Raw genomic sequence first — 25,349 nt, forward strand, 5'->3', positions numbered from 1 at the left:
TTGGGTATTATTGTGGAGAAAAGTTTGGGAAATGATTTGAGAAATATTTATTTTTGCAATTTTTGAGAAAAAGGGGATTATGGAAATTAGAGAAAAATAGGAGAAAAGCCAAAATAAATCTGAAAAAATTCTAGATTATATAGAATAGTATTTTATGAATTTTGGTGTGAAAATATTTGGAGAAATATTCGAGTAGGTATTTATTTTAGATTTTTCAAAGAGAAAAATGAAAAGAAAATAAAGAAAAATGCAAAGAAATTATGAAAAAATGGGCCTTGATGTTCTTTAAATAAATATGGTGAATAGGGTACTTTGAGGCTTGAGGTGAAGTGATTTGTGCAAAAATCGAGGTTGTGCAAGAAAGTGAAGGTCGGGCACACAAATCGAGGTAATGCGCATTTTTTGAGGTATTTTGAACATCGTACAGAAAGTAAGTGTTCAACCCAAAACTAGTTTTATACAAATGATTCTATCATATTGACATGTTATGTTATGTTATGTTATGCATCATGTAGAGTGCATTTACATGTATTGATGACGAATTATGTATATGTTCACGATGATGTTATTGATCATGCAACGCATAAGGGTTTGGGATTAGGGATTGGCGTCGCTACTTTGCCAAGGGTGCACCCATACACCTTGGCCTGGTAAGGAGGCTGTTAAAATGGAGAGTAGCAGTTAGGTGCGGTCGACTCAAACAAAAAGAATGATGTTATGTTGCATTGCATACACACATGAGACATGAATGATGTACCCCTACTTAGATGATTCATCATTTAATGTGGGCTATGTTCCTGGAACATTCAAACGTTCCAGATGGGGTTTGAAGCGAAGGCACGGAAATGGACGAGATGTAATGATTCAAGCTGTCATGGTTTTGATAAAGATGTTTTTCTGCATTTTTATTCTTTGTGAAGAACCGAATATGTCCTGGTTATGTTATATTTCAAGTCATAGTGAAAAACTTATGTTATGTTTCAAGTCATGTTGAAAAACTTATGTTTTGTTGATGAATAGTCTTGTATTATGAATTATGTTTGAAACGATCATGTAATATTAATATGGTTCGATGTATGCTTAGGTTCGATTCATGCTTCCGCTATTGGTGAATAAATTGATTAACCAATCCCACAAGTCTCGTATGAGACAATTAACTGCAAAAGCAATATCATATGATTTAAATCTTTCCCTTGGCTTTTTGCTCTTTTCTTTACCTGATTTGCTTTGTTTTTGCTAGTTGCCTTTTCATCTTGGATTGTTGATTTCAACCCATTTGTTCATGTATTAGACCCAAGTGTCTGTTTATAGGTTTGACCTAGATTTGCCACTTAGGTCTGCTCCATATCCAAGTTGTTTGTTATTTGCAGAGCATATCACAAAACTTTTTCAAAAACAACAATAAATGGCAACAGAAGGAAAAACAAGATCACCATGCAAGACCGGTATCTATCAACCATATGCAACAAAACTAAACCATCCATAGGGCATTAGAAATTTATACCTCACTGGGTGATTCTGTTGCTGATGAATATGTTGAAAACACAATTGTGGCAGCTCCCGGTCACACCATAAGCTCTGAAACAGCTTCACGAACCGCCACAAATCCTTTGAATCTGCTTCCCTGAATGACCAGTCCACCCCCTGCTATCACGAGGGTCCAAGTCAGTCCACACTTCAAGCAACGATGAAACCCTACAAGAAGTTTATGTGCTAGTCATGCTTCTTGGTAGGTGATGGGTGTTGTAATGGGTTTACAAGAATAGGAATCCAATAGTCTCACTGTTGAAACAAGTTGCTGGAATAGCAACAAGCTAAAGGGAGCAAGGAGAAGGGAGATGGGTTTTCTAGACTTAAAGGAATAAGAAGAAATGAATTGCCGGGAGAAATTAAGCAAGAGCAAAGGTAGCCAGCCTTGTTTTCTCTTCTCCTCTTCCCTTTTATATGAAAACCCTAACACTTATACAAGCACAAAATCGGACAAAATCAATTAGGGGAGAAAGGGGAAAAGGGAGAGGGATGAGAGGCATGTTGTCCTTCCCCTTCGCCACCTTTCAGCACGCTGTCTTCTTTTTGTTACAAAAAATGACAAGAGAACGTTCCTGAACTTGAACCTCGCTGTAAGAAACGGTCAACAGTTTTTGGGGAAACATTTGACCGGTTTGGGGTGATTCATCAAGGACTGGGTGATCGCCTCCATGGCCAGTCAACTGCTTTTATTCCCTTGTCTCAACTTTCATTTAATTGCATCTAGGCCCGCCATTAACTTTTAATAGTTTTTTCATCAAGTCTTAATGAAATCGAGACCCTTCGTTAGTTCTTAACGGCATGCCTATTTACTCTTAACATTTGCTCCCGTTAATTAAACCAATTGCGTTAGCTTTTAACGACATCCTTAATCATTAACTCTTAATGATGATCAATAATTAATTACAACAATACATCACTAATCCAATGCCATGCTCGGATTTGTGTGTGACCTTCTAGGTTCCCCACTGAGTAGTAATTGGGACACGTCAACAACTTTGAACTTGATCAAACACTTTGATCTACAACGAGGATCTCTACATCTCCCAAATGCATCCCGAAAGGTCTTGAGTGACAACTAACATTTTGTTAGGACAATCCTATCAGTAATGAAGTCATAACTTCAAGTGAGCCTTTTAGGGTTTTCGATTCCCGTGCACTATAATCCTTTCACTGAAGCTTAAGAATAAGACCTTTATTAGAAAATCTAGGGACTCATTCATATACAAATTAGAGGGGTATGAATGAAGATATGACTAGGGGTGTCAAAAAATATCCGAAAACCTTTGAACCGAACCAAACCGAATCGAACCGAACCGTGCCTTTTGGATTGGTTCTATGGTTCAACGGTTAGGTTCTGGTTCTAAAAAATTAAGAACTGATATATTTGGTTTGGTTATTGGTTTTTTTTTTTCAAACCGCGGTTTGAACCGAACCGGAACCGATATTATACTTGTACATATATATTATAATTTTTTGGGTATATATATACATACGCATAAATATATTATTACTTGCAATTTTAATCTGTTAGTTTTTGTTTATTTCTTTTTTATTGTTGGTTATTGTTATTCATGAACTCTTTTATTTCTAGACTTTTATAAGCTATTGCTATACTAAATGGTCGATGTAATCTCATTTGATGAGGTAGTCTATGAATTATTTTGTTATATTTTTACTTCAAGATTTGAAACATTAATGAAGTTATAAGTTTATTTTAATTAACAAATTTGTTTGTAATTTCATATTTTGCGAAAATGTTTAGAAGCTAAATGTTAATTGGATAGAATCGAAACCGAATCGAAAACCGGTCCGATGTGACGGATTGGTCATGGTTTGGTTTTATATATGTAATGATTCGGTTACGGTTCTTATTTTTTTGGAACCGTTAAAAATGGTTCGGTTACTAGATTCTTATAGAACCGGACCAATCCGAACTGTTGACACCCCTAGATATGACCATAAAATATCTAATTGAATTTCCAAGATATACATCATTAATTCCAATTTATATATGCTAAACGTCATCTAAATCTAGCATTAGGGCACCGACTCTAATAGGTTTATCAGAAAGGTTTGCATTTAGGCCATTTAGTTCGAGAAAGGGGATGGAACCTGAGCACACATCTTCATTTCTGGACTACTTCCCTTGAAGATAGGTGTGAAGAGTTTTGTAGAAAGGTTGGGACTCATGAAATGCGACATCAAGAAAGACGTAGGTGCGTCGACTAGAAGGATCATAACATTTGTAACCCTTTTTGGTAGAAGAATAACCAACAAAGATGTACTTCTTTGCCCTAGGGTCCAATTTAGATCTATGAGTTGTGTGAATATGCACGAAAGCAACACAACCAAATACTTTTGGGGACAGATTTCTGGTAGACACAATGTCTGGAAAATGATTGGACAGAGTATATATGGGACTATGATTGGCTAGGACTTTAGAAGGAAGACAATTTATGAGATAAGTAGCTATTAGAACTGCTTCCTTCCATAGGAATTTGGGAGCATTGGACTAAAAAAGAAGCATATGAGTGACTTTTGAGAGATGATGGTTTTTTCGTTCTGCCACCCTATTTTGCTGTGGGGTTGCAACATAGGAAGATTCATGCACAATACCCTCCTTGATTAAAAAAAGGAAGAGAGTTTGATTGAAATAATCCCGAGCATTATTTGAGCGAAACCTTCTTATTCTTGCTCCAAATTGAATAAAAATCTTTTTTTGAAATTGAGGAAGCAGTGAACTAACTTCAGATATGTTTGTCATTAAAAAACCAAGTAGTCCTAGTGCAATTATCAATAAAAGTAACGAACCATCTAGCCCCATGAATTTCAAAAATCTTTGCAGGCCCTCAAATATCAAAAATACTTAGAAATTATCAAAGACAATGTCTTGATTGAATACAAATGAATGTGTACAATATCTCATTTTAAGGAGAGGATTATTAGCAAAGAAGGAAAGAAAAATAGATAGCATCCTACCATCCTAATTTACATTATTGTCTTTCTATATTTATATAATATTTACATAAAACACTGATCCTAGAGATTAGCCTTAATTGAGCATAATTCCAGCACCCCCCCTCAAGCTGGTTTGTAGATATCTTCCATAGCCAGCTTGCCAATAACAATAAGTTTATCAAACTGCTTCTTGTGAAGACCCTTAGTTAGAACATCAGCAATTTGTTCGGTTGTTGGAAGGTATGGCATGCATATTACTCCACCATCGATCTTCTCGATGAAATGTTTGTCCACCTCTATATGTTTTGTATGGTCATGCAACACTGGATTATGAGCTATAGAGATGGCAGTCTTGTTGTCACAGTAGACTTTATAGGTATTGAATGAGAAAATTTCAGCTCTTCAAGTATTAGTTTGATCCATATTCCCTCACAAATTCCATGGGCAACAGCTCTAAACTCTGCTTCTGCACTACTTCTAGCCACTACATTTTGTTTTTTGCTTCGCCAGGTGACTAGGTTTACCCTTAACAAAAGAACAATAGCCTGAAGTAGATCTCCTGTCATCAGCACTTCTTGCCCAATCTGCCTCAGTGTAGATTTCAACTTGCAGGTGACCATGTTTCTTGAACGGTAACCCTTTGCCAGGTGTCCCTTTTAGATATCTTGGGATTCTGTAGACCACCTCGAAATGCTCTGGCCCTAGTGAGTGCATAAACTAACTTGCCATACTAACTGCAAAAACAATATCAGGCCTCGTATGAGACAAGTAGATTAACCTGCCCACAAGTCTCTGATATTGTTCTCTGTCCTTCATTTCGTCAGCTTTAGCAGCCTGTAGTTTCACATTAGGCTCGATGGGAGTCTCCGACATCCTGCAACCGAGTAAACCTATTTCTCCAAGAAGATCAAGAACATATTTTCTCTAATTGACAAAAATACCTTCTTTGGATCTTGCAAACTCCATTCCAAGAAAGTATTTTAGAATTCCCAGGTCCTTAATCTGGAACTCCTTCGCAAGTTTCTGCTTAAGGGCTTCTAACTCTGTCTCATCATCACCAGTTAAAATAATGTTATCAACATAAACAATCAAATTTGCAACTTTACCATCTTTTGAGTGTTTATAAAATATAGTGTGATCTGGCTGACTCTGAAAGAAGCCATAACTGGTAACTGCCTTTTCAAAGCGCATTCAAACCATACTCTCGGTGACTGTTTGAGACCGTACAAGGATTTCTTCAGCCTACATACTTTGTCACTCTCAAGTTTCTTTTTGAATCCCTGAGGCAAATTCATGAAGACCTCCTCTTCAAGATCACCATTAAAAAATGCATTTTTGACATCAAGCTGGTGTAGAGGCCAATCTGAATTTATTACCAGATACAATATGACTCTGATATAGTTTATTTTAGCAACAAGAGCAAAGGTCTCCTAGTAGTCAATTCCATAAGTCTGGGTGAAGTCCTTAGCCACAAGTCTGGCTTTGTATCTATCAATACTGCCACTAGCCTTACACTTTATTGTAAACACCCATTTACACTCTACTATTTTCTTGCCTTTGGGCAAATAAACTATTTCCCTAGTGCCACATCGCCTTAGAGCATTCATCTCCTCTATGATTGCTAATTTTCAATTCGGATCATCCAAAGCTTCCTGTATATTCCTTGGAACAAACAAGTGTGAAATTCTAGATGTGAAAGCTTTATGATTTTTTGATAGTCTATGGTAAGAGAGATATTTAGCAATAGGATGTTTAGTGCAATTTCTGACACCTTTTCTAATGGCTATAAGAACCTCAAGATCATAAATAGTAGGTAAATAATTGATAATAGTTGAAGAATCAACTGGGGAACTATTGGGCACAGTTGGAGGAAGTAAACTAGAAGTTGAAATGAGATTTCTTGAACTTACAGTGCCATTGCTTGGGTTTTCAAACTAGTTTTGTGCAGAGTTGATATTTAAGTCTTTGTTCCTTTGATTAAATCTCTGCCTAGTATAAACCTGAAGCTCAGAATTCAGATCATGATGATCAATCTGTAGTACTTCTCCTCCTGCACTAGAAATCCTTTCACTGGGCACCAAAGAACTAGAACCAGAATCTCCTAAGTGGCCATTATTAGAACCATGCGGTTCTTGAGTAGGACAAATTGCGTTTGAAAGTGGAACAAAAACATCCCAAAAATTATCTTCAACTCCATGTTTCTCCCCCTAAAGAGAATTTTGGGTAAAATATGATTGTTTTTCAAAAAACGAAATATCCATACTGATAAAGAATTTTTTTGTGTGAGGATCATAACACTTATAGCCTTTTTGATGTAAGGCATAACCTAAAAAAACACATTTGACAGCTCTAAGGTAAAGTTTGTAGCGAAATTGATGAGGTATATGAACATACACAGTACATCCAAAAACTTTGATAGGAAGATCCAAATGTAACCAAGTGTTGGGAAAAACTTCTTTCAAGCACTCAAGAGGTGTTTTGTACTTTAATACTTTAGTGGGCATCCTGTTTATCAAATAGGACGCTGTCAAAACAGCTTCACCCCATAAATATTTTGGAATATACATAGAAAACATTAGGGCACGTGCGACTTCGAGTAAATGTTTGTTTTTACGTTTAGCAATGCCATTTTATTGAGGAGTATTCTGACAAGTAGATGTGTGGTGAATACCTTTGTTTTCAAAAAATCCCCCAAGTGCTTGTTAAAATACTCGGTGCCATTGTCAGTGTGTAAAATACCAATTTTGGTTTGAAATTGATTTTCAATCATAGTGTAAAAATTTTTGAATAAGTATTCCACTTCAGATTTTTTTTGCATCAAATAAATCCAACACAAACGTGTATGATCATCAATAAAGATAACATACCATCGTTTTCTAGAAAAAGTAGAAATTTTAGATGGACCCCAAACATCACTATGAATTATATAAAAAGGTTTGGACACTTGGTAAGGTCTTGGTAAATATGTAGAACGATGATTTTTTGTCAAGATGCAACTGTTACATTGAAAAAATGAATAATCTACTCCTTTAAATAAATCAGGAAATAAATGTTTCAAATAGGCAAAATTAGGATGGCCAAGTCTAAGATGCTATAGCATAATTGTGTCTGGAATAGAAAATGAACTAGTACTACTAAAGCCCTGAGTTTTTTTATTACCAACAGAGATATCATCAAAGTAACAAAGACCGTTAATCATTCTAGCACGCTCAATCATCGTTCCCAAGGTCTGGTCCTGAAATTCACAATGAGAGTAAAAGAAAGTAACACGACAATTAGAATCTTTGCACAATTTACTAACAGACAAAAGATTGCAGGCTAAGTTAGGAACATGAAATACAGAAGTGATTAATATTCTCAGTTAGTTTAATAAGCCCTTTGCCTGCAATGGGTGAAAAACTACCATTAGCGATTTTGATTTTTTCATTGCCAGAGCAAGGAGAATAGGTATTAAAGAAATGAGAAGAACTAGTCATATGATTAGAGGCTCCGGAATCTATAACCCATGGAGAGAAATGAAGACAAGAAAGGGCGTGAGGTTTTCTACCTGTATGTGCCAAGGAAACACTAGGAATACCAGATGAGGAATTGGATCTTAACAGCTGCAAGAGTTGATCAATTTGCTCTTTGTTGAAGGGACCAGTATCAACCCCATTGGCAGTAGGGACCCCACGGTGGCTCTTTTCTCCTTGCTTACTGCTCTTCCAATTAGTCGATTTTCCATGAAGTTTCCAGCAAGTCTCACGAGTATGGCGTGGCTTGTTGCAATGGTCACACCAGACCCGAGGTTGCTCACCGCTCCAACGCTGATAATTTTCAGCCTTGTAGGCAGTAATTAGGGCAGAATTTTCAAGGGACTCACCAGTCGTCTTTTTTCTTAGCATGACACTCCTTTGGCTTTCTTCTCTTCTAACTTCAGCAAATACATCACCAATAGGAGGAAGGGGAGACCGGCTAATGATCCTTCCTCACACTTCATCGAATTTGATATTGAGACCAGCAAGAAACTTGTAAATACGGCTATCTTCAACCAGTTTTTTGTGGTGGTTGCAATCATCTGTAGATTTTCACTCATACATGTTGAACAGATCAAGATCTTGCCACAATCGCTTCAAAGAATGGAAGTACTTAGTGACAGAATCATCTCCTTGTCGAACCTCTCCCAGTTTTAGAGTCAATTCAAAAACCTGAGATTGGTTCCCCAGGTCTGAGTACATTTGATTCACATTATCCCATAATTCCTTTGCAGTAGGATAGCACATATAATTGGAACTGATATCTTCATCCATGGAATTGACCAGCCATGTCATTATCATGGAGTTTTTAGCATCCCAAATGGAGTGCAATGGATCATCTGTTGCAGGTTCCTTCTTCTCCCCTATGATGTAGCCAATTTTCCCTTGCTCATGAATATACGTCCGAACAGATTGTGACCAGCGAAGAAAATTATCACCATTTAAACGAATGGTGGTGATTTGAACAGAATGGGTTTTTGGAATTCTTGTCTGGATGGCAGCGACAGGATTTGGGATGGATTCAGATGTAACTTCTGACATAACTGAACTAGTTGGAAGCGGAAGAACAGGAAGAGAAACACAATTAACAAAACCTAGGAGGTGGCTGCTGGTGTAAGGACAACAGCAACTCTAGGATGCAGCGGCGACTTTGGGTTGTGGTGGTTGGTGGTCGGATGGCGTCTGAAACGGTCGTGTTGGGTGTGGCGGTCGACGGCAGTCAACAACGTTTGAACCAGCCGCGTTGACGAGCTCTGAAGAGGCCGCGACCGATGGCTATGGAAGACTGATGGCTCTAAAGCGGCCGCGTTAATGGGTATCGGACCTGAGATCGGCGGCTGCTAGGGTGGCGGATGGCAACGACGGTTAGGAGGGCCGATGGCAGTAGCTAGGGATGGCTGTAGGCTGATGGGTATCGAATCTGATGGATGAAGGGGCAGCTTAGGGTTTCACAAGAAATGGAAGGTTGTGATTAAAGAGCTGCCTAGGGTTTTTCACAGTGTAAGGCTGTGATTTAATCCTGCTCTAATACCAACTTAGAAATGATCAAAAGCAATGTCTTGATTGAATACAAATGAATGTGTACAATATCCCCTTTTAAAGAGATGATTATTAGCAAAGAAGGAAAGAAAAATAGACAGCATCCTACCATCCTAATTTACATTATTGTCTTTCTATATTTACATAATATTTACATAAAACACTGATCCTAGAGATCAGCCTTAATTGAGCATAATTCCAGCAAAAATGTATCAAAGTAAAAGGCTGACTGCATTTCATTAAATTGATAGGGAAGGAAGAACGATAGTGTTTAGCAAATTGAAACACTTCACATTGAAAATCTGACATAACTAGATTGTTAAACAATAATGGAAACATATGTTTTAAGAGAGGGAAAGGTGGATGACCAAGATGAAGATGATGTGCCTAGATCATTTCTTATTAGCTGTGGCTACAATGGCTTGGGAGAAAGGAGACTGGGTTCCCTTTATCTGACCATTGTCAAGATCCTCAAGGTAGTACAACCCATCACGCTTTCTAGCAAATCCAATCATCTTCCCCGAGACTTGATTTTGAAACACACAATAAGAGTCAAAGAATGTTAGTTTGCAATGAAGTTCTTTAGTAATTTTTTGGATAGAGATAAGATTAGTTGAAATGTGAGAGATATGAAGGACATTTGTAAGAGATATGGAAGGGGTAAGATGTAGACTTCCTTGTCCAGCAATGTCAGTAGGAGAGCCATCAGCTATAGTAATTTTTTGGTTTCCTTGGGTTGGTTTATATGAATCAAAGAGAGAGATATCATAAGTCATATGATTAGTAGGCCTGGAATATACAACCCATCTACCTATTTTAGTATGTGATGGTTTAAAAGAATCAATCATAAGACACATACCCCTTTGGCAAGAGAACAAGAACCTATAGATTTGTTGAGAGATTCAAGGAGGCGTCTCAATCTTTCTATATCTTCTTTGTTAAATTATGTAGATTCCTCCTTGTCTGGCTGTGCAGTGTCAATTAGTGACTGCTCTTTGCTGGCCACATTAGCTTGGCTGCTTCCTTGGCCCTTGAATCCTCTTATCCGTGCCAAAACTTGGGCCTTTCCATGTAGTTTAAAGCAGTTTTCACATGTGTGGCGAGGTTTGTTCTAGTATGTGCACCATAGTCCATCTTTGCTGGACTGTTTTCTTACTTCTGTTGGCTTCCAATTAGTGTTTCATTTATTCCCTCCTTCACTTGGTCGACAAGTGACTATTGTTGCAGCCTCTTGTATACAAGGTTCCAGGATAACCCCTCGTTGACTCTCTTCAACATGAACAATTGAAAAACATTCACAAAGAGTTGGTATCTTATCAAGGATTTGAACTTTGATCTAATCATACTCAGAATTCAATCTTGCAAGAAATTCAAATACTCGATCATTTTCCAGCAACCCTCGAACCACTTGAATGTCATGGCTGCATTCCAGTTTCAGATCTCGGTTGTGGTCAATTTCAAGACAAAATCCAGTTATCTGATTGTAATATTCGGTGACAGACATGCCCCCTTGTTTGGTAGTACTTACTTGATTTTTCAGCTCATAGATAAATGCTGCATCTTGGAGTAAGTCTATTGTGGATTCTCCCTTATTTCCTTTGCGGTTGTAAGGAACATCAAATTTTTACTGATCTTTGGTTTCATGGAATTCCATAACCAGGACATAATCACTGAATCTTCTTCATCCCATGCCCTGAATCCTTGATCTGTTTCTTTTGGATTGGGGTCAGGAAGATGGCATATCTTTCCTCTTCCTTTGAGAAAAGTTTGAACTACTGGACTCTATTGTAGGTAGTTAGTTCCATCAAGCCAGTATAGAGGATTTATATTCTGGAAATCGCTCCCAATTCTTGCTGCAATGGTAGTCGTACGTGCAACCAATATCTCACCCATAGCAGTTGAGATAGAATCTTGAGAAATAGTTGACATATTGTGATGAAAAAAATGTAGAATGATTAGGAAAGGCTGAGATGAAGGCATAATAGCAAGGTGGCAATGAAGGCTAGAGAATGGCAATGAAGGTTGGAAAAGATGCCCTAGAAAGATGGCTCTGATACTATGAAGGAATTCATCGAATTCTTGTATGTTCAGCACATATTTATAGTCATATTTAAGGTGAGTCTTGTCACCTGGTGAATTCTTTCTTGTATATTCAGCACATATTTACAGTCATATTTAAGGTGAGTCTTGTCACCTTCATAAGGAAACTATTAATCTAATTTCTAAGGAAACTATCAATCTATCCTCTAAGGAAACTAACTATTACCAAAACATAAACAATTAGGAAACTAACTAATTAAACAGCTGACTGTACATTCTATATCTACATTAGGAAACATAATCTTCTGCATTCCTTGGAGAGCTAATTAGCCAAGTAAGCCTTCTATTTCCTTTATTCCAACATTAAATGAATTTGTGGAGCTTCATCTTCCTAGTTTATAATTTTAAGTAGAATTACTTAAATCATGAGTTACATTACTCATTGTCCATATATAACAATGATAAAGAAATTAATAAATAGCTATGTTTGTATCTTGCCTTTTGTCTTGTTTTCTTTTTTGTTTTCAGAATTTATCTCATCAAATGTGCATTTGTGTTGTCTCATGATAGTGTTGGATGTCTGTGCTTGCCAAACCATTCCCAAATTAAGATGGGCATGTTTCTTTTGTCCACTAATCATGAGCCTTGTTGATCACTTTTTGTTGCCCCTAACTACCTGTGCCCCCCAAATAAAGTGAATCTGTAAGCCATTTGGATAAGGTTTTTGGGGCCGTGTCTAAATTGTGGAATGCTTGAACCAATCTAAGGAAATGTGCATTCAAGAGTTTGAGAACAATGTTGAACTGATAATGCTAACTTTCTTAGTTGATGTTTAATAATTCATTGCCTAACTCACAAAATTACCCTCTTTGAGATGCAGCTAATAGTTCAGATCAAATGAAGGATCAGGATCTTTTGTCTCATTTATTGAGAAACCTTGCTAGTCTTGCTGGTTCAAATCAAGGAAGGAGCTTGTCTGGGCTACTGGCAGGTTCTCAAAGTTTACAGAATGCTGGGACATCTCTAGGAACTCCAGAAAAGGTTTCAAATCTCAATTCAAACTGTCCACAAGGCACCTCAGTTTTCAGTTCAACATCTAATAAAGAAGCTTGCATTAATACTCAGCATCCGCCTAATGGACAGTGTGAAGCTGTGTCTACATTTGATGGGATTGAGAAGGGAACCTCTGGAGATGGTGCTCAGAGTGGAACTTTACCAACATCTTCTGCTATTCCAGTTGCTCTTAGAGACAGCATTCCACCCAAAGCAAGGCCAGAGACTGCAGCAGGGAGGATGAAAATGAATGAAATTGACTTGAATAATGTCTATGATGACTCTCAAGACTTTGCAGAAAATCTGGTGAATTATCATGCACTACATCAAGACTCTCAGAAGTCAGGTCCACCTCAGACTAGTGGGAATTCAGGTTCCATGTCCTCCCAGTCACAGTCACCATCTAGTTCCAGTGGGGAAGCTCAGGTACCTTTTCATCACAATTGCATGTGCTATTGATTGATTGTTAATTGAAACTCCATATTTTAGTTTTTAGTTACCCCATCCATGCATTTTTGTGAATAGAACCATTGATATTATGACACATTGCTTCTTGTCAGTTTAGGGGTTTTATATAGGACATGTTGCAATTGCAATGCCTCCATGTTTTTCATCTTGTTGGTGGTTAGAATTGTTTTTGGGTGCATGTGTGTGTTCAACTTAATATCATTGCAAAAAACAAAGTTTATTTGCATGCATGCCCCATTATTTCTTACAAAAACAACATTCACAATCCTTAATCCTACTAAGTGGAGTTGGCTACAGGAATCCTAGCTCTCCAACCATATCTATCCATGGCCACATCCCCATATCTATTACTGCTTAAATGGAAAATGTTCCTTTTTTATCATCTGGAGGAGGTATTTTTGTTTGTTTATGAGATGATCTTAGTTTGTTTCTTTTCAACACTGGTCATGTGAAGTTGAATGTGTTGCTTTCTACAAGAGTTGATGGCAGGATGTCATGTGAATTGATTTAGGAAGGGTTAGGTGGTGGCACCCAAGTCGTGCTTTTGAAGGGAAAGGGACTGGAAGATTTGAAGTGGGAAAGCTTTTCCCACCTTTGCAACAAAGGATTGTGCCTATGAGTCTACCTGTCACTCTAGAAGATAGAACTAACGGGGTGGTTCCACCTGGGTCTAGTAGGGGCACTTGCCCTCACTTAACTTACTCTTTTTAATTCACCCCACTGAATTTATTTGAGGTTATTTTTTTAAGCATTATATTTATAACTTATTTGCTCCTTTTTCTATTTCCTAAATATATGTCAAGTTGCTTGTGATCTTGTTCATTTACCGATGCCTTCCTTTATTTCTTAAGTGATTGAGATTATGTGCATGCATATATATTTGCAAGTCTTCCTTGAACAAACCTTTTTATCACGAGAGCAAATTATTTTGAATGTGAACTTTTTTTTTCTCATTTTGCTTACCAATACAATAAACTCTATGATTATAACTTGTGCATAAAATTGTTGATTGAATCTAATTTTGTTGGTTTTTATTGTTGTGCATTAATATTTTTAAATTGTACTTTGTATTTTATAACAAATATTTAAAAAAATTTCTAGCCATCAAAAAACGCTTTAAAATTGAAAGGAAAGTTTATCAAGTGGCTATAAAACCATCGTTATTGTATGGTTCAAAAATGTTACATGGTTAAGTACCAATATATGTGTTGGTTCCTAATGATGGCAAATATATCCCAAGAGGGGGGGGTGAATTGGGATTATGTAGATTTTCGATAATTTAAAACTTTGATTGTTGGTAGAATACTAGGTTTCGAAATATAAGCTATATGTTTCAAAATAAACATTTCTGTTAAGTAGGTTTCGAAACCTACTATATGTGTTTCGAAATATACCTTACTGTTATAGCTAGTTTCGAAATATGAAATGTATGTTTCGAAATCTACTTCACTGTTTTGCTTGGTTCAAAATCTTTTAACTTGTATTTCAAACTAATGATCTTTGGTAAAGATGATATACATAAATAAGAGTATACCAAAGATGTTAGTATATCAAAGATATGTTTTCTATGTATATGTATAAGTTTATGCTCAAGAAAACTATTTTAGACTTTGATAACAAAACATGTGAAAACATGTGCAATAGGTAATAATGACATGCGAAAGCTAAAGAACACTTGCACACAAGATTTATAGTGGTTCGGCACTCGCCTACTCCACTACCTTCAAGCTTACCCACTTGAAGAATTTGCAATCCCAATCACTTTTACTAGTGATCAACCACAACAAGGGTTTTATCACGGTTCACCCCAAAACCTTACAATGTGAGTTTTTACGGGCTCAACTCAAACGTAACACCAAGTGAGTTTTTACGGGCTTAACTCAAACCTTACACCAAGTGAGTTTTAAGGCTAAACTCAAACCACAATGAGTTTTAGGCTCAACTCAAACCTTACAACATTAACAAGATAATCAAATTTATCTTTACAACCCAAAGAGCAATAAATGCCTTCCACATGGTTGTACAAACCTCTTAACTTGAGGTGAGGAGAGCTGGAGGATGATACTTCAGATTTCAGCTTGCTTCTCCTCTTCACACTTGTAATGCACAAGAATAGGATGTGTGTAGATCTTCTTGAAAGCTCAATCAAACATTTTAATCACCTCTTGTGCTTGTGTTTGTGTTTCTAGTGTGTGCTCACTTGTTGTATCTTGTTCTTGATCAATCAATCTTTATCAATCTCTTCTTGTCTTCAAATACCTGCTATTTATATCAAGATATAGAAATCTAGTCGTTTATAGCCGTTAAGAGACAAGACAGGAAAGTAGATTTCGAAACATACAAAGTGTGTTTCGAAACATCACATAAATAGACCAAGGTTTCGAAACATAAACAACAGGTTTCGAAACATACAACACTTTACAGCAGGACAAGCACTTCGAGACAACAAATAGTGGGAGACAAAGCCTTATGCCCACTTTGAGTATTTTATAAGCACTCACATTCAAATTCAAATTTGAATCTCATAGCATGGAGAATGCATTAAAGAAATGATGTGAGAAGCATACAAAAATACAGCACACATGCATGTCGGTTTTCAAATGATCTGCTGACAGAATGTCAGAGGTTTCGAAACATGACATAATAGGTTTCGAAACATACCTCTCTGGAAATGAGGTTTCGAAACATGATGCATATAGGTTTCAAAATATACCTCTCTAGAAATGAGGTTTCGAAACATGATATGGAGGTTTCGAAACATAGTTCAAAACCTGAATTGAAAACACAAACATTGTATAGATGTTTCGAAATAGCATACACTGAAAACATTGAAAACCTTTTCAAAGGAGTTTCGAAACATGCATGGAAACATGACAGATATTCAGAAGAATATACTTGAAACAATCCACAGCATGAATACATCACAGCTTATTTACATTTCTTTAGTTTAAGTAAATGTCCACATTATATTTTATTTATATTTCACCTCTATTTACTTTAATACATAAATGTAAATAACAAAGTACCCCTATTTGGATTCAATAAAAATACTTAGAAAATAAAATTCAAATCAATAAGAAAGTAGATTTTGGGTTTTAGTACAAACTCAAGTTTTAGCAATAATACCACCTCCAAAATATATACTTTCTATTTAATGAAAAATTCATTAAAAATCGTTTTAGCACTAATGAATGTTAGATATCAAATTACCGAGAGTTAGTTTTCTAAAAAGAAAACATTATCTTATACTTCTCCTTATAAGGTGCTAACCTTCCAGACTTAGTCAAAACAGGATTTTCATTTTCACAAAGTGAAACTTGATATTGAAATTGATATATATTGAAAACCACATACTTGACTCATGACTTGGGGATTAAACCAATATATGTTTTTCATCATTAAAACTATTGTACAAAAAGTACAACAACAATATGAAAATTAGAAATGAATGTTCCAATAGATGTACAAAATTAGAAATGAATTATACATGTAATAAGGTTGAACTTACATTTAAGCGTAACAGGATTAAGATGATTTGGGCATATGAAACAAATAATACACACTTATAAGGAAAATGAATGTAATGAAAGAAGTTTGTAGCAAAAAGGTGGAAGTCAAAGAAAATTTGGTGGCAAACCCTTAAACATGATATTGGATCTGATGTTCTTACAGAAGATATGGTTATAGATAGAGATGGTTGGAGAGCTACAATTCACGTTGCCAACCCCACCTAGTGGGGTTAAGGCTTGTGGTTATTGTTGTTGTAATCTTCTTTAGCTATCAATTAAGAAGTAGTTTTATTAATGATTTTATTTTTAATCTTCCCCATTGGAAAAAAATAATTCCTGAATTTGTCTATGTAACTATGTTCCTTGGGAGAATGATGTTGGTTCATAGATCCACAAGTTTCATTTTATTTTTGGTCTATAACTCTTATGAGTTTGCCATTTCTTTGATCTATTTTATAGCAAGCTGTGTGTTATTATTTGAACTTTTGGCAGAGTGGTATACAATTAAATTATTGGGTGTTGCTCATGTCATTTTTATGTATAGTTTCATTTTTAACGAGAACAATTTTTGGTTGAGTACAAGTTTATGCTTGATTATCATGATTTGTTGTATGCTTGGTTTGTTTGTACCACAAAAGCTTTGGCCACAACCAGCCCTTTCATGAACTTCTAATCAATGTGAATGGAGAATCCTTTTTCTCTTTTGGCTTCTCTTTTTTTTTTTTTTTTGGGGGGGGGGAAGGATTGGAGCGGCCAATTTGGTATTTGAAGGTTACATTTTTGCAATCTAATATGCTATTGACTAATTTTCAGAGTCGCACAGATCGAATTGTTTTCAAACTCTTTGGAAAAGATCCAAGTGACTTCCCTCATGTGTTGCGGAAACAGGTATATTCACTTTAGGAAGTTATTGTGAATTTGGTTGTTTTTCTTCAACTGAGAATTTTTATTACCTTGTCTGTCTTGAAATTTCAGATCCTTGACTGGTTATCTAATAGTCCTAGTGACATAGAAAGCTATATACGGCCTGGCTGTGTCATTTTAACTATCTATTTTCAATTAGGGAAATCTGCATGGGATGAGGTAACCATATATCATTATTACAGGAATGTAGACTGCTAATCCTCATCGCTCTAAAATGACCTCAATCCTGGAAATTCTTGTTTCTGTGTACAGCTTTGTTGTGATCTGGGCTCCAGTTTGACCAGGCTCCTTGATGCATCCAATGATCATTTCTGGAGAACAGGATGGGTGTATACTAGGCTACAACAGTGTGTAGCATTTATATATAATGGTTTGTTCTTTACTTTTGCTGTAGTGTTGTATTTTGTATTGCTTTACCTTTTTCAGCCTGTGGCTGTAATGAGCAGTAGTACATCTAATAGAAGAATCATTTGACCCCTTTTATTTGTGCTACAGGTCAGGTTGTTTTGGATACTCTATTGCCTCTTAAAAGTCATAATGATTGCAGGATTCTCAGCATTACACCTATTGCAGTTTCTGGTTCTGAGAGAGTTCAATTTTCAGTCAAAGGCTTAAACCTGTCCCGGTCAACCTCAAGGTATCCTTTATTAATTGTATATGTGCATCAACCCTGATCTTGTAGATAATTTAGGGTTTATTTCAAGCCTTGTGGAATTTTGTCTCAGAAAGTTGTTTCTACTTTCTGTATCAGGTTACTGTGTGCCCTACAAGGGAAGTATCTGGGCCAGGAAAGTTGCTTTGACTTGGAGGGAAGTGATACATTTGTTGATCACGATCAGATCCAGTGCCTTAGCTTTTCTTGCTCTATACCAAATCTTGATGGGAGAGGATTTATTGAGGTGAAGTAATACATTCTTTCTCTTGTTTTCTTCTACTATTGGTTTCTTTTTATAGCTTTGTTGACAGTAATTCTGCCTATATATTGTAACTTCACTTAAATGAGTATTAGTCCTATGCTTTAGTGTATAAACTTGCCAAATAAATAAATTTGTCCCCAGACGGTAAAGCCATGTAATTGCTAATTTGTGCAAACTGGTCTTGTTTACCAAAAGAAATTGCTTGGTTAAGGTTTTGTTTTTTCTTAAAAAAATATTACTTTTGAATTGTCTTTGTGCTTGACCATGGATCAAAGCTTCTGGTAATTTGAATTTGCGTTAATTTCATGAAACTTTCTGGAGTGTAAAACATTGTATATGTGCACTTTGTTTGTGGGTCTATTTTATTTAAAGTTTGTTGTTGAGGTTGATTAACCTTCTTGCTCAACTTTTGGTGCTAAACTGAATTTGTGTAACGACCTTCAGAAAAAGAAAAAAAAGAAAAAGAAAACCCTCTTTCTAGGAGCTTGTACGTGTTGAGCATGCTGGCATCCTGAAACAGGACATCCATTCACCAATTACCAATTATCTATCATGCCTTGCTGTAATGTTTGACTTGTGAATTCTCTGGGTCTGTTACATTCAGGTTGAGGACCAGAGTCTAAGCAGCAGTTTCTTTCCATTTTTAGTCACGGACCAGGATGTTTGTTCTGAGATCTGTATGCTGGAGAATGCAATAGAGGTGTCTGATATTGATGACGACATTCATGCAGTGGAATCTGAAAAAATAAAAGCCAGGGATACTGCATTGGACTTTATTCATGAAATGGGTTGGCTTCTTCACAGAAGTCAATTGAAGTTTAGATTGGGTTCCGTTGATCCCAATGTGAATCTATTCCCTTTTGAACGGTTCAGGTGGCTCATGGAGTTTTCCATTGAGCGTGATTGGTGTGCTGTAGTTCAAAAACTTCTGTGCATTCTGTTCAATGGTTCCGTAGACCCAGGGGAGCACCCTACTGTTGAAGCTGCATTACTGGACATAGCCCTCCTCCACAGAGCTGCATGGAGAAACTGCCGGTCTATGGTGGAAATACTTCTGAGATACATCCCGGATGGATTTCCTGACAAAGTGGGATCAGAACAGAGGCGACACTTTAAAGGGGGCTCTAACTTCTTATTTAGACCAGATGCCATTGGCCCTGGTGGTTTGACTCCTCTTCACATAGCAGCTAGTAGAGATGGATCCGAGAGTGTGCTGGATGCTTTAACTGATGACCCTGGATTGGTATTTTCTCCATACCTCATACAAATGATTGTTACTTGCTGTTGCTTTTCCCAATTAGTAACTTCGTCCTTCAAGGTTCATGACACTCAAAAATAGCAGAGTAGCAAACAGTTTCAAATAGGAAAGTTGACAAAATAGCTCAGAAGGAATAGCTTCAAGTAGGCAAGTGGATGTTTGACTACTAATCAGGACTGTGTTCAAAAAAATGATGTAGGGAAACCAAATTTTTATTACCTTCTCCAGCTTGCTTTCTGCCTCGCTGTTTTATCTTTTCCCTCTTGATGAAGATGACAACTTGCCTCTGACTGACACGGACTGCAACCCTGCAGGTGGGAGTTGAAGCATGGAAGGGTGCTCAGGACAGTGCAGGATTGACGCCCAATGACTATGCGTGCCTGCGAGGCTACTATTCCTACATCCAGCTGGTCCAGAAGAAAATCAGAAAAAGAGCAGGCAATGAACATTTAGTGCTCGACATCCCTGGTGCACGTTCCCAATGCCACACGAAGCAGAAAATGGTTGATGAGCAGAAGTTGGCCAAAGTTAATAGCTTTGTGACTGAGAAGACTGAAGTAAACCCGACTCCGCGACACTGCAAGCTGTGTGAACAGAAGATGGCATATGGGAACTCCAGAGCATCGTTCGCCATCTACAGGCCAGCGATGCTTTCAATGGTTGCCATTGCTGCTGTCTGCGTTTGCGCTGCACTGCTCTTCAAAAGCTCGCCTGAAGTTCTGTATGTTTTCCGGCCCTTCAGGTGGGAACTTTTGAAGTATGGATCTAGCTAAATTAGGAGGAACCAGGTAGTTGCTTTCTTTTGGTACCTTGACTGCTAATTTTTATTCATATTGACGATATGAGATAAGATATAATGTAATGGTAAGCTGTGCACTGCTGTACTGATGTAATTTCAATTGGAAATGCACTACGTATATGTGTTTGTTGGAGTCAAACTTTGATTACAAGAGAAGTTAAAATTACCCAGAGCATCCAAAGACCTTTATTGGCATATATTCCTTCCTCCCGTGCAGTTTGAGATCACTACAGATGAGTCATGAGTGAGCCAGCCTTCTCTTCGCAGCTAGCAAAGCGAAATTTTCACTCCTAATGACTAGCTATGTACGTATAGGAGTTTTGGATTTGTGTTTAAAATTTTAGGGTAAATTATATGAAATTCTCTTGCAGTTAGGATTAATTGCAATTTATCCTATTGTGTTTTCGATTAGATCAAAAGATCTTCTTACATTTTTAAAATATTACAATCAGTTACAATCTGATATTATTATATAAGATTTTGTATAATAATTTATATATAAAATACAAAATTTTACATATAGAATTTTAATATATCAAAGAAATACAGAATTTTACCTTAGTCAATTAGTAAATTGCACAAAATTTTGTATAATAATAATACATTGTGACTGAATGTAATATTTCGAATGTAATATTTTAAAAGTGTAAGAGAGTTTTTTAATGCAATCGAAAGCATATGAGATAAATTACATATGACTCTTAGTGGAGGGAAATTTTATATAATTCATCCAAAATTTTATTATACATATGGGCAATTTTAAGCACAACCGTTGGAAGATTGTTCTTTTGTGATTGGGAGATTGAATATTTGGGTGGCCATAACAGTTTCTCTGTTATGATAGATAGGTTTTGGTACAAAAATGTCTCTTTCAAGCACCCAAAGTTAAGCAAAATAACTTTGCCTGATGTGATTTTTTTTTTTATCATTGGTGTTTTATGATTGGACTGGCGTAAAGAAGAAGTATCTTTGTAAAGGAAAGATTGTGCCCTAAAATGATCTTGTGCACTATGGGTTTAGGGTAAACATGTTCATGGAATATAAAAAAGGACCCTACACATTGGAAGTTCAAAGCCAGCATTGAGATTTGAGAGGTTGTAAGTACTTTATTATTTACATCTGGGAAAGGAGAATCATACCCTTCTAATTATTCGAAAGCAATATTTAAATTCTTTTTAGTACATTTAAAAGTAACACAATGTAAAAGGAGGATCCAGGTTGCCCAAATTGAGTGGAAAATGGCAGTTTGGCCTCAGGCATGATAAATTTTTACCCCTTCCCATGGGTATTGGATAAATTGGAAAACATTTTCCAGCCAGTCATGGTCAAGCATTTATAGGTAGGGTGACGAGTGCAAAGTGCCTAGCTGCAAAGATTCGAAAATTTATGAGAATTTAAAATTTCAGAAATTCAAATTTGAATGGGTTGTCTAAGCTACCAACCCAATTCAATGGAATTCGGTAGACTTACTTCGGAGGCCTTTCTTAGTTTGACACGTGACTCGGGTACATAAAAAGGGAACCCTCTATGTTTTTTTTTTTTTTTATTACACTCCATTACTAGCGTCCTCAGCCACCCTACCCCTAGAGCTACACTGGAGAGGTAAATCGATGGATGTGTCCAAATGATCAGGGTGGTAGGCCTTAACACCACTAATATCACTCCTAAGGTCCTCCCCCAAAAGGAAGCATTCTGCTTCTCCCAGGAATCGAACCCACACTAAGAACCTCCAGACAAGCTTTCAACCTACCCCTTTACCACATGGCTATGCCTCTGGGGGCGGAACCCCCTATGTTTGGATGGGCATGGAGGGGGAGAGAGAAAGGAATTTTCTTTATTTGAATGGAGATTTTATAATAGAAAGGGAAAGGAATGGACGAGAACATGATACCCTACCAATTCTCTACTATATCATTATTTTGCTTACACTTTGAATTAGGGTACAAGCAGGGGGAAGGAACTATGTTTATTAATTTTGTTATTATTATCTTATTGATGCGAACCCCACGAAGGAATGTGAGGCTTAACACTCAAAATAGTTCATTTGTTAAGGATCGTTCTAAAATAGATTGTAATAAGCAAAATAAAAAGGACATTGACCCGTTATCTATAATGAGATAAGAACCAAAGGTATAAGAAGGTTGGGTAGACGCCATACTCAAGATAGAAGAGAATGATTGTGATAAGTCAAGAATGAACGCCACAAAATGAAATCTTGATAAGTTTGGAATAGTTCGTTGAAGAACCAAAGAGAAAACTCTCACTATTAGGAAGGTGAGACCTGACGCTCAAAATAGTTCATTTGCCAAGGATCGTTCTAAAACAGATTGTAATAAGTAAAACAAAAAGGGCAATGATCTGTTATCTATAAAGAGATAAGAACCAAAGGTATAAGAAGGGTAGGTAAACACCACACTCAAGATATAAGAGAAGGATTATGAGTGATAAGACAAGAATGAACGCCACAAGATAAAATCTTGATAAGTTTGGAATAGTTCGTTAAAGAACCAAAGAGAAAACTCTCACTATTAGTATTGATCAAAAGTGCATTCCCCATAGGGTTACATTGTCTTATATAGCCACAAACAAAGTAGAAAAAAATACAAGATAAAGGAAGTGGTCAAACGTTCTCCCAATCAATCAATCACCCGCCAATTTTGGTAATCAATCAATTAACCATCAATCGTGGCAATCAATCAATTAACCATCAATTGTGGCAATCAATCAATTAACCACCAATTATGGCAATCAATCAATCTTCCATCAATTTAGACAATCAATCAATCAACCACTAATTTGGGCAATCAATCAATTAGCCACCAATTTAGACAATCAATCAATTAACCACTAATTGTGGCAAATTGATAATGCCTTGTTTGTTTCTTTATAAAATCTCTCTGAATTACATTAAGAAGCTTGGATAACATTAACAAAGCATGGACCCTCTTGAATATTCAATTCGGGCAAATTATTGTTTTGAACAAAGTTTGAATTTGAGGTGTGTTCAATTAACCCATTTAATGCTTTCTTTAATTTCTTGGTTCTTAACCTTGTCATTGGACCTCCATGGATGCTTAACGAATCTTGTGAGACTTTAGCAACCTAATTTGCATCATTCCTCGTCTCTTGAAAAGGATTTGTCCTCAAATCGTCACCTACATCAAATGGAGACAAATCAACAACATTAAAGCTTGCACTTACGTTATACTCACCTGGAAGGTCTAACTAACTTGTAGGCGTTATCATTGATCTTTTCAAGCACTTGAAATGGTCCATCCCCCATCGGAAGTAGTTTTGAATGCCTTTAAACCGGAAATCGTTCTTTCCTCATACGTAACCAAACCCAATCACCAGGCTCAAATACAACTTTCTTTCGCCCCTTATTAGCTTGGTTAACATATTGTTTAGTTCCCTTTTCAGTGTTTTGTCGTGCCTTCTCATGGATGTGACTGACAAAGTCAACTTTCTTCTTTCCATCTAAATTAACATGCTCATCCATAAGTAGAGGAGTTAAATCCAAAGGAGTTAATGGATTAAAACCATACACTACTTTAAAAGGTGAAAACTTAGTTGCTGAATGCACACTCCTATTACATGCAAACTCTACATGCGACAAAAATTCTTCCCATGTTTTCAAGTTCTTTTGTATTATAGCACACAATAAGGTAGATAAAGTTATATTAAATACTTCGGTTTGACCATCAGTTTGTGGATGACAGGTAGTAGAAAATAAAAGTTTAGTTCCTAACTTACCCCATAAGATCTTCCAAAAATAACTTAAGAACTTTGCATCCCGGTCCAAGATAATAGTCTTAAGCATGCCATGCAATCTTACAATCTCCCTGAAAAATAAATCAGCAATGTGTGAGGCATCATTGATTTTGTGACATGGAATGAAATGTGCAATTTTAGAAAACCTATCAATGACCACATATATGGAATCCCTACCTCTTTTCGACCTAGGTAAACCCAACACAAAATCCATAGAGCTATCAATCCAAGGTTCACTAGGAATAGGCAAGGGAGTATACATACCGTGAGATTTAACCTTAGACTTAGCTTCTTTACAAGTGGCACACCTTTCGCAAATTCTTTCTGCATCACGTTTCATATGAGACCAAAAGAAGTGTTCATGCAAAACATCCAAAGTCTTGGATATACCAAAATGCCCCATCATACCACCACCATGAGCTTCTCTAATAAGCAAGTCGCGCAAAGAACATTTAGGCATACATAACTTATTCTCTCTAAACAAAAACCCATTATGCCTAAAGAACTTTCCAAACGCCACTCTCTCACATGCATTGAATGCATTACTAAAATCAAAGTCATCAACATATAAGTCTTTAATGTACTCAAAACCTAATATTTTTGCATCTAAGGTAGAGAGTAAGGCATACTTTTGAGACAATGCATCAGCTACAATATTTTCCTTACCTTGCTTGTATTTGATCACATAAGGGAAGGTTTCAATGAACTCCACCCACTTGGCATGTCGCTTATTTAGCTTGTGTTGTCCCTTTAAATGCTTTAGGGATTCATGATCCGTATGAATCACAAACTCCTTTGGCCAAAGGTAGTGTTGCCAAGTTTCCAATACCCTAATTAATGCATACATCTCTTTATCATATGTAGGATAATTTAAGGCTGCCCTACTTAGCTTCTCACTAAAATATGCAATGGAACGTCATTCTTGCATTAGAACAACTCCAATACTCCAATACCTATTCCTGAAGCATCACACTCAATTTCAAAGGTTTTAGTAAAGTTAGGTAAAGCAAGCAAAGGAACATTAGTTAGTTTTTCCTTAAGCAAACTAAATGCCTTTTCTTGTTCATC

The 25,349-nt window shown here is 36.6% G+C and overlaps 1 protein-coding gene across 4 annotated transcripts in view; it reads left to right on the forward strand.

Annotated features, from left to right (window-relative positions):
• The window catches only part of LOC127809603 (squamosa promoter-binding-like protein 1), a 55,958-nt gene extending 35,282 nt beyond the window's left edge, over positions 1-20,676 (forward strand). For 2 of the 4 annotated variants that reach the window (XM_052348517.1, XM_052348518.1), the window contains 8 exons: positions 12,463-13,061; positions 17,426-17,500; positions 17,588-17,695; positions 17,789-17,906; positions 18,032-18,173; positions 18,288-18,435; positions 19,058-19,696; positions 20,026-20,676. In XM_052348517.1, coding sequence (XP_052204477.1) covers positions 12,463-13,061; positions 17,426-17,500; positions 17,588-17,695; positions 17,789-17,906; positions 18,032-18,173; positions 18,288-18,435; positions 19,058-19,696; positions 20,026-20,484 — 2,288 coding nt within the window. In that variant the 3' untranslated portion in view covers positions 20,485-20,676. The remainder of the gene's footprint in view (positions 1-12,462; positions 13,062-17,425; positions 17,501-17,587; positions 17,696-17,788; positions 17,907-18,031; positions 18,174-18,287; positions 18,436-19,057; positions 19,697-20,025) is intronic. The other 2 variants (XM_052348519.1, XM_052348520.1) reach the window with 2 other exon arrangements.
• Positions 20,677-25,349: the final 4,673 nt, after the last annotated feature.

The sequence above is a fragment of the Diospyros lotus genome, chromosome 9 (assembly GCF_014633365.1).
Source record: "Diospyros lotus cultivar Yz01 chromosome 9, ASM1463336v1, whole genome shotgun sequence".
Taxonomy (NCBI): Eukaryota; Viridiplantae; Streptophyta; class Magnoliopsida; order Ericales; family Ebenaceae; genus Diospyros; species Diospyros lotus.